General features: G+C 58.5%; 1 protein-coding gene across 11 annotated transcripts; it reads right to left on the reverse strand.

Annotated features, from left to right (window-relative positions):
- Nucleotides 1–10: 10 nt before the first annotated feature.
- ATG9B (autophagy related 9B) lies at nt 11–9994 on the reverse strand. Of its 11 annotated transcripts, none has more exons than XM_046669261.1 (16): nt 9733–9994; nt 9092–9177; nt 7302–9012; nt 7101–7144; nt 6862–6926; nt 6509–6670; nt 5867–6008; nt 3621–4375; nt 3299–3452; nt 2920–3099; nt 2116–2352; nt 1820–1953; nt 1554–1650; nt 1236–1359; nt 1008–1169; nt 11–840 (listed from the first exon to the last, which is right to left on the reverse strand). In XM_046669261.1, exons 3-16 carry the CDS (start codon nt 7849–7851, stop codon nt 734–736), a joined length of 2913 nt encoding a protein of 970 aa, XP_046525217.1. In that variant the 5' UTR covers nt 7852–9012; nt 9092–9177; nt 9733–9994; the 3' UTR covers nt 11–733. The 11 variants fall into 11 exon arrangements, with proteins under 11 accessions (XP_046525217.1, XP_046525219.1, XP_046525216.1 ...); XM_046669263.1 differs by lacking the exon at nt 9092–9177 and having other exon boundaries at nt 7302–7932; nt 8502–9012; nt 9638–9994; XM_046669260.1 differs by lacking the exon at nt 9092–9177 and having other exon boundaries at nt 7302–8008; nt 8502–9012; nt 9638–9994.
- Between the last annotated feature and the right edge of the window lie 63 nt (nt 9995–10057).

Here is a 10057-nt window from a genome sequence, read left to right on the forward strand (position 1 = left end):
AACTACTAAGATGCCTAACCCAGCTCCCATTGATTAAAACTAGAGAACGACAAGCTTTGTCTTTTAACTTATGCAGATGAGGGTGTTAGGGGGTGGGGCAGGAGAGGCGTGGTAATTCTTTGATGGGGCGCTGCAGTGTACACGCTCCACTGACCCAGCACTCTAGAAACGTGGCTTCCAGCCAATCACAGGCAGTTCTCCTGTGTTGCTTCCTAGCTCTTGATTGAGAAGCAGGTACAGCTCTCAGCTGCCAGGAGTGAGGATGGCAGAGACCCAGGTCACAACGATGTGTAATACAGCCGTGAGGAACCTTTACTGCTTTTTTCAGACAGGATGAGGAGTCACACCCACTTCCTCAGACGTCACACGAGTGCTGAACTTCAAAAACATCAGCCTTTCCACTCGCAAGCCCCCATTGCCCGCCTCCACAAGTCCGGTGGGAAGCAGGAGGCCAGGCGGGCCGGGAGGACCCACTGCCTCTCAGGCCCTGTTCCTCACTATTGTCCTTAGGTTTGGTTTGGCCTCTGCCTTGGCCCTGCCCTCCACCTTGAGGATACTTGGGGACTGCTTCCCAGGCAACTGCTCCAGGACAGCTAGTTGGGAGGTGTCCCCTTAGCCCTTCCACGTGGGAATCGTCCCTAAGACTTGTTTCCAGATGCCTTCGGCATCTCTTCTCTTGCTCTTTCTCTGCCCTCTGGGGCTAGTTCATCATTAACCTCCAAGTCCTGCCCAACTAAAGCATCCTTGGGCCCATAGTCCATGGGGGGCCTCTAAAGAGGGCTTGGCGTGTCCTTCCACTCCCCCTCGTCTGATCTCCTGTGGCTGGAGAAGCCAGGGAACCTGGGGAAGGAGAAGACTCATCGTAGCAAGCAGTCCAGAGGTTTAGGTTCCAGAGATGACCATTCCCATCATGCTGGATTCCCACCACTGTTCCCATGCCTCCAAGTCTGGCTCCATCCAACTTCCTGTTCATTCCCCCACCCCTGCGCCAATTAGACAATACTGACCCAGAGGAGCCCCCTCAGTCAGTGCTAGGGGCCTGGCCAGGCTCCTTCTGGGTGTCTGTGGTCTCCTGAAACCCTCCAGGGAACAGATTCTGGGTCCTCTGGGTTCTCCACCGCTGTTTGGGGCTGGAGGCAGGACTGGAGCCTGATGAGAAAAGCCATCAGCTGGGCAGTGCCGTGATGCCTACGGTCCACCCAGGGTCTGTTCCCTGCACACCCTGACTGCCTCACCATCACTTGACCAGGATGGCTTCTCCTCATCAGGCGAGAGTGTCTGCAGGGGGCTGGACCAGGGCCTGGACAGGGTGGAGGCCGAAGCCTCACCCCACAGTTCCTGCTGCTGCTGCTGATGGAGCTAGATAGAAGGAAGAGGAGTGAGGGGCTCCCTCCTGCCCCACAGTGTGAGGCCCAGCCCCTAGGCTAGGCGCAGAGGGTTCTGAAATCTCCTCTCCCAGCTCCTGTTAAGTACTTCCTTAGCCTCCTCCTCAGTACCCATTTGGTTCAGCTGCTTTCTCCCCACATTTCTATTTTCCGCACCCCTCTACTCACCTGGTGCAGGTAGATAGCATGGAGACTCATCTCAGCAGAAGCAAGCTCTGGGAGCTGGGCCAGCTTCTGGCCCCCAGTGCCTCCTGGGGACACACAGCTAGAACAGAGTTCAGTGGATCAAAGGCATGCCCCTCCCCCCTCCACTGCACGGGGAGGGCCAGGCTTGATCTCCCCTTCCTAGTCACCCCCAGTGCCCCTGCGCCCTCCTCCTGGAGGATCAGCCCCACCAGCCCTGCTCCCCTGCATCTCAGGCCCCCACCCCTCACCTTGGGTCCTGAGCAATGCGGGAAATGGAAGCCAGGAGGCTGGCTGTGGCTGCAGCTGGGCAGGGGGCTGTGGGGCTCAGGTCCCGCGGAGGCAAGAGGGGGTGCACCAAGAGGTTGGCTAGGAAGGCCTCCGGCTGGAAGCAAGACAAGACGGGTCAGAAGAGAGGACAGAAGGGCAGCGGGGAGGTCTAAGGAAAGCAGGAGAGCAGGCTGGATGAGTGAGCAGGTTAATACAAAAGGGGAGGGGAAAAAGGAGGCGCGGTGAGGGCAGAAGAGCAGGCCAGGCTGCGACTCACCAGAGGTGAGGAGGAGTCGCTGAGCACCCCAGGGGTGGGGGGGCTGCGAACCGAGGTGGCACCCCAGGAGGCTGCATCTTGTTGTACCCGGCCTCGAAGGTGCCCCAGGAACTTGGAGCTGTGCCCTGGGGGGCGCCATTGCGGATGTACCAGGGAGAACCTCATCAAGGACAGCTCAGTCTTTCCATCCTCTGCACGCTGAGACAGCGAGGCCTCTGTCTGTCCGGCCGAGAGCCACTGAGAGCAAGGACAGTCCTTCAGGTGCTGTGGACACTGCTTTTACAGCTGAGTGGGAGCCTCATCGCGTAGGTGGGAGAGGAAACACTAGGCCCATTTTCCAGGTGAAAGAATGGAGGCCACATGAGGACTTGCTCAAGATCACCCAAAATACAGAAGCAGGGGAGGACTAGAGTCCAGACCCAGCACGGGATACGGTGAGGGCTCGGTGTTTGACCCTATGCACACCAGATCCCAGGGCTGGCCTGACTCCAGCCCCGTCCACTCACCAGCTGTTTTTCAGCCTCTCTGGTGGTCATCACCCCCATTTACTGGCGTTAAGGTGTGCCAGGAACTCTATTAGGGTTCTACACACATCATCTCATGTCATCCTCACAACAGCCCAGCTCATTGGCCATGGTCACTGTCCTCATTTAACAGATGAAGACACTAGGGCGCAAGGAAGTGGAGTGACTAGCTCAAGGTCACAGGTGGCAAGCGATGGAGCAGTGGGTAGAACCCAGCTCTGCTCTGAGTGAGGCAAACCCCTACCTAACCACAAGCACACAGCCAGGGAAGGGCTCTGACCTGAGGGTGGCCATGACGTTTCACATCCATAAGGGCAAAGGAACAGATGTCACCAACCCCAGCCACATCCACAGTGAAGTGATGAAAAAAGTCAACAATCTCCAGGGCACGTGGGCGAAACCAGAAGAGCAGAAACATGGGGGTGAGGAGAGGGGACAGGAGCTCCTCCAGGAGGGAGACCTGGGGAAGCCGGGGTAGGGGAGCAAAGGGATTGCTGAAGGGGCCACTCGTGACAGGACCAAGAGGGCCCCAGGGACGCTCGCCAGGGCAGGAAACCTCCAGCCCAGTCACTCCCCGGCTCACGGGATAACCAGGCCAGTGCTGGTTTGTGTCACGCCCTCTCCCAGAGTGGCCTCCGCAGCCCCCTTCGGGCCCTCACCGCTCGGTATTGCAACAGCCGCGCCATCTGCCGGTAAGCGCTGACCCTGCCGGCAGGGCCGGGCTCCTCTGGAAGGTAATGCATGTGGGCCAAAGCCGCCTGCAGCAGGAGCTGTGGGGAACGACCCTGGCACTGCTCTTCTGGAATGAAAGACCTAGAGGGCGGGATCGGAGTAGAGAAGGGTCCTGCGTTTAGGAGGATGTGCGCGCGGATGGGAGGCAGGGCTGGGGGACGCCGGCGGTGTGAGGGAAAGTGATTCCAGAGCAGCCCAGCCCCAGGTCGGAGGAATGTCCCCCTCCAGGGCATCTCCCGTAGCACGCACCTGGCCACGGTAGCGGTGACCCCGAGCACGGTCATAGCGGTGAGCACATGCTCCACGGCGAGGACGTCCTCGTCGTAGACGGTGAGCACGAGGAGAGCAGCGAAGAGCGCGCCGGCGAAGAAGACGAGCTGGCGGGCCAGCAGAGCGAGCAGGGGCGCCGGGGGTGCAGCGGCGCGCAGGAAGGCGGCGGCGGGGCGGTAGGCGCGGGCCAAGCGCGCGCACAGCTCGTGCGGCAGCTCGTTGAAGTGGCGCAGCTGCAGGCGGGCCAGGCGGGACCAGCGGCGCGCCCCCAGCGCGCCCGGCTCGCGCCGCAGCAGCTCCACGTGGCTGTAGAAGGCGTGCAGCACCTGCCAGGCCAGCACCAGCGGGCTCAGCGCGAGGTTCACGGCGGCCAGTAGCAGCACCGTGCGCCGCCAGCGCGCCGCCAGGGCGCCCCGCTGGTCGCTGCGCTTGTAGGCATCGGGCAGCTCCCAGCCCCCGCGGAAGAGGGAGAAGGGCCCGCGGAAGAGGAGCAGGTCGACGTTGAACGCCAGGCCGCGGCTGAGGAAGGCCGCACTGCCTCCCCAGGGCAGCGCGCAGCGAGCCGGCAGCAGGCCCTTGTTGGCCAGCGCCACCTGGTAGTTGGTGTAGCGCAGGATGCGGTGGTGGACGTCCAGCTCGGTCAGCGGCCGCGGCTGCACGCACAGCCCCCCGCTCCTCTGCAGCGCCAGGAGGCGGGACTGCACCTCCGCCCAGGGCACCAAGCTGAGCTCCTCCTGCCGAGAGGGGGTGGGTGAGCACCAGCGACCTGGATTCCTCTGCACGGTGATGCCCAAACTCACGAGGACCAGAGTTACATCCCTCAGCGCCCCCTCCCCGCTTCCTCACCCAGTGTCCCCAGGCATGAAACCTGCCACCTTTTGCTGCCTGCCCTCTCTTGCCCTCCCCTAACTTTGTCACTAACAAGGGGCACTTCCTACTTCCTTTCATCCTCTTTTGAATTGTGTCCCTCATGTCCCCGGCACTGCTGAGGCCCTGAGTCATGTGCTTCCCAGCGACACCTCATAAGTTAAACTCTTCAGGTATTTGATGTCAGCTCTGGGGGAGCAGATTTGCCTGAGCCTCCCACAGCCCTGCACAGAGAAGACACTTAACGGCCCAGGGAATGGGAACCTCTCTTTGCTGGCCTGAGGGTGCAGCTAACGTGGGCCGAGAAGCCTCACCACGTTTTGCCTCAGCATTCTTTGAGACCGCCAGCCCCATCCCACTCCATCACCAGATTGACTTTCCTAAGACACACACTGTGTCCACATCTGGGGTGGGGCACAGTCAGAGCTCATTTGGATATCGTCTGCAAACCTCATTTGAGCCCAGTTTCACCCAGCTCCCCCAATCCAGCTTAGTGAAGTCCCTCCAGGCCAGCATCTCCAGTCCAGCCCAGGGTCTCCCCTTCCCCTGGAAGGAAGAGAGGAGGAGGCAAAGAGGGGAGACAGAGAAAGAGGAGAGCCAGCAGCCTCCCAGAGGAGCAGTGGTCCAGCTCCTCCCTGCACTATGCCTTGTGCTCCCCCACTCAACGGGGCTTTCTAGAACCTCTCCCCTTTGCTGTGCAGGAGAGCTGTGCAGAAGGCTCTGGACTTCTGGACAGAGCAAGGGAAGCTGGCTGCAGAAGGTGGCCCTTGAGCTGTGCCTTAAAGAGAGAATTTAGGAACAGAGCAAGGAGCAGGAGCAAGACAGGGAGGAAAGGGCAACGCATGACAGAGACAGTGAAGGGACCCACGCAGCGGCTTACTGCCAGAGGGGGCGAGGCCAGAAAGTGGGGTGGGGTCACCCACCAGTGCCTGAACACTCGGCTGCAGGCTGCCAGGCCAATCTCACTGCTGCCCACCGAGGCTCATTGCTTCCACCCTTCCTGCATCGGGGCTTGGAATGCCTCCCCACCTCCCTCCTTCTCAGCATCCCCCCAATTTCTCCTGCTCTGTAAAGCCAGATGACTGCCCTCCCTCTAAATACCCACTCTTTGGTCCACAGTCTGTGACTATAAATCATCTCCCACCACCTCTCTCAATCCATTAAGCCCCGCTAGGTAAGGACCATGTTTTATAAGTGGTGAAACTCCACCTCCTAACATTATTCGGGGCCTAAGGGGATTGTCAGTGAGGCCTTCTGCCCTCTTCCAGTGGGTCCTTCTGTCTCTAAAGCCCTCATTCCTCTTCTGTCCTCTGCCCCCCGACACAGCACCCTTCCACATACATGCCCACCCAGCTCACCGGTGGGATGTGTAGGGCCTCCCTGTAAAACACCTGGATGTCCCAGTAGCTGAAGAGGTTGCAGACTGAGCGAAGCAGCTGGAACAGCCAGAAGGCCGCTGCCAGGATCAGAAGGAAGACCAGCAGGGGACTGGAGCGGATCCTGTGTTGGGCAGGACAGAGAGCAGAGAGAAAGTGGGGGCCCAATAGAGAGGGAGACCAGACTTGGGGAGTGATGGTAAAGCTATGGAGAGAGAGATCCCGCAGTTCTCAAAGCATGGGCCCTGGGGTCCTTGAGACCCTTGCAAGTGTCTGAAAACTTTTTTCAGATACTAAGGTTTTCTGCCATTTTCATTCTCATTTTCTCACAAGTGTACAGTGGAGTTTTCCAGAGGCTATGAGACATCACATTGACAGCTGATACAATGTGTGCTTGGGCACACTCATGTTTTAAAGCATTCTCAGCTTTAATCTCTAATAAGGCAAATATAGAGAGACATAGTTTCCTCAACAAAAGCTCTTAGGCATGCTCAATCAACTTTAAGCGTATTAAAGGTGTCCTAAGACCAAAAATTTGGAGAACCTCTGATCTAGACCATGGGACAAGGGGGAGGAGAGCTCTTGTCTGCTCATCCCCCCACCCCCCCACCGGCTGTCACTCACCGCTGGGCACACTGAGCTGAGGGTAGGATGGCATCCGACAAGGTTACTTTGCTGTGGAGCAGCCCAGGTCTTGTCCGGTTATTTGGTTGGTTGGCAAAGAGAATATTGTAATCCACACAGCGAAGGAGGAAGGTGGTGAAGGTGACAATGAAAACAAATTGTCTGGGGGGCGCAGGGGGTGCAGTGATCAGACGTGAGGGCCAGGCAAGGTCCTGCCCCACCCTCCAGACCAGCCCAGTTATCCTCCCCACCCCCGCCAAGCCCCTAGGCTGCTTGTGGAGGCACTGGGTGGAGCAGCAGGCACTACTAGGGAAGCAAGAGGAAGAGTTTGGGGTCCGGGACAAGCATCTCACCCCAGCTGGAAGACATCCTCCAGCAGGATGCAGGCAAAGCCATTCCTCTGGTGGTAGCTGTAGATGTGGCAGTGTGTCAAGAAATAAGCCTGAGGCAAGAGGGACCTTCCAGAGGACGCTCCCATCACTCCCCCAACAAGGCCTCCAACCCACTGCACCCTCAGTCTCCCTGCCAAGAACCATGCCAGCCCCGAGGGGCCCTCCCATGCCACCACTGCCAGGCCAAGCACAAAGGATATCTTGGTGAAGAAGCTGTCCAGGTTCTGGATGTGGTGCCAGGAGCCTGGACACAGAGGGGAGAGCACTGGGAATTGCTCTCACCTGAGTGATAGCTCTCCACGCCCTCAACCAGCTGCCAGAGACCCAGCCTGGAGGAAGCCCTGGAGCCCCCAGGTCCTCCCCAACCCACTCCCTCCACAGCCCCACCCTCACAGCCTCACCTCGGAGCCCTTCAGGCACATGAAGCAGGGGCTGCTGCTCCTCCCCATGGAGGGGTGAATGTTGGGACCCCTCAGGGTCACAGTCCTCCAGCCGCTCATAATCCTGCTCTGGGATCAGAGGGCCTATCCGCAGCCCAGGAGGATCCTGGGGGCATCGGCATGTGGGAGGGGGAGTCACCGAGGCCAGGGGTGGAGTGGAGTGGGAACCCCAGGATTGGGGAGCAGAGATGGGTATCATCGCAGGCCGTGCCTGTGTTGGGGGGGTGGCTGGGGTGGGGAGGGCACTGTGGCGAGACTGAGAGGTCCCTGGGGCCTGCACCACTGGGCAGGGGGGCCCCAGGGCCAGAGGGGGAGCTGAGGAAGTAGAGCTTCTTGTGTGAGGGGCAGGGGACAGAGAGAAGATGGAGACCCTCCCTCCCCCAGGCCCCCGACACAGAGGGGGAGGAAGAGGAGGCAGTGGCGTAGGGAGGAGGGGCACTGATCCAGGCCCCAGGTCTCCCCACCGCCCCCGCTGCCTCCTGCTCCCCCCCCAACCCGTTCGCCTCACCATCAGGCCGGCACCTTCTTCTGAAAGCTTGGAAGGATGGGAGCTGCTGTTGTTTCCACGGAGGTCTGGGTTGCTGAGCAGGGACTTCAACAAGGATGGTGACAACAACAGCACGGTGACTCAGTTGGGGCAGGCCTCAGGCGTCCCAGCTCACAGTCACCTGTCCGACCAGACCACTCACACCCCTTCTAGGGCAACCTGTGGCCAAACCTCTCGGGGCCCCGCCTCCGTGCCTGGGAGGGGTGAAGGCTGGAGAGGCAGGAGCTGAAGGGCAGCAGAGCAGAGGAGACATCTATTGTCCCATCTTCAACCCTGAGTGGATTTAAAGGGGATGCCAGAGAGGAGCAGCCAAAATAGCAAAAGCAAAAAGAAAATCCTATCAAAGGATTATAGGACTATGGGGCCAAGATGTTAAATCTGATTTCTCAAAATCTTGTCTCCCCCTCCTACACACACAGTGATCAACAGAGAAATGCTTTAAAACCAAACCAAAAAGAAAAGACTGCACGTTGTGTTTGTCTGATGGTACGAAGGAAGGGAAGAAGGGAGACTGCCTGACTTTGCAACCAGGTTGAGGGAAACTGAGGCGAGGAAAGAAGTGAAGAAAGGGGAGGCAGCTCTCTTGGATGTGAGAAGTGGTTTTTGGTGCTTACGGTAGAAAAGTAGGGTTCCTTGGAAGTTCCACTAAGTTTACTTCTTTGTCCCCTTGAACCCTGAAACCTTCTGCCCCGAGTCCTGATCCAGTTTCTGGGGCTCTCTGAGAAGCATCAGGGCTGACCCAGCAGAGGGGTGGGGGGTCCAGAATGTGGAAGGAGAACTTGGGTACCCAGGGATGAGCTGAGTTGAGTTCCTTGTTGCTGTCTCCACAAGTAGGAAGAAGAGAAGGAGGCGGCCCAGGCAGCTGGTTTGTTGGCTTGTCCAACGCCATTCTTGAGGCCCTGAATCACCAGGTTTCCTACTGAAGCCCATTCCTGAGGTGCTGACTCAGCCACCCAGGTGTCCGGGCCCCCAGGGCTTAAGCCCAAGGGCTGATGTAGGGGCCAGTATCCGTGAAACGGAGAGAAGAGCAGAGTGCTTCCCAGATTTCCACTGGAGGAATGTGGAGGCAATCATGGGATTGTCCACACAGTTTAGTCGTGGCTGATTTTCTGCTGTGCCTCCTTCCTGGGAGGAGAATTTTCATAGTAACTCACGACTTGCAGTTTTATCCCTGAGCAGGAGACAGAGCTGAAACAAGACTCACCCCTTCTAGAAGTGGCATCCTAGTGCCTAAAATGGAATCCCGCATTGCAGAGGGGCTAAGAAATTCCCATGATCTCTCTGAGACATCTGTCAAGATAGGTAATGTGGAGTTTCGCCTGGTCTTTCCCCAACCTCACTCTATTCCACCATACTCATATTAGCACCTCTCCCATACACCTTCCCCATACACCCAGCCCAACCTCAAACTAATTCTGGCACATTTTCCACCCCAGATTGATTGACCGCCTTCCTATCACCACCCCCAATTCAAGTCAACTTGTTATGAAGGGCACTTTTCCCTGCCTGGCATTTGAAGGGGAAGGGGGGACGGACGAATGAGACAGAGCCACTACCCAAAAAGAAGTCACAGCCCAGTGAGGGAGGTAGCTGTGCAAACCATTACACGAAAGAAAGAAAGAAGCGCTAAGCAGGGGTGCAAGAGGTGTGCGGTGGGAGCCTTAAGCAAGTCAGCCTGACTGCAGAGAGGAAGGCATCCGGAAGAGATGGATCTGAGGTCGCGCGTTGACAAGTTACAGGACCTCCATACCAGTGGTTCTCAATCGTTGCGTAGGGGGAATTTATCAGAAGCACCAGGAGAGTTTTCTCCCAAATACACGTGGCTGCCGTCCCCGGAGCGCTGACCTGCCCGCGAGAGTGGAGTGGGTGGCAAGGCAGAGTCACGTGTTTTGAAAAAAACTCGCCAGCTGATTTTTGTCCCTGCGCCCCCCAGAACCAGCGCTCTACACTCCCTGGAGACCCCGAGACATTTAGAGTCTGCCGGGAGCACCCATAGGAGAGTGGTCCCGAGATTAGCGACTGACGCGTTACTATGGATACCCCGGGGTCGAGGGCGCACTCTGCGCACCCTCAAAACTCCTCCCGGGAGCTGACCCGGCCTACGGGCGGGGAGTAGTGCCCCATCCTGCTCCGCCCCGCCCAGAGCTGGGGGGCGGGAAGGCAAGCGGTC

This window comes from Equus quagga, chromosome 8 (assembly GCF_021613505.1).
Source record: "Equus quagga isolate Etosha38 chromosome 8, UCLA_HA_Equagga_1.0, whole genome shotgun sequence".
Lineage (NCBI taxonomy): Eukaryota > Metazoa > Chordata > Mammalia > Perissodactyla > Equidae > Equus > Equus quagga.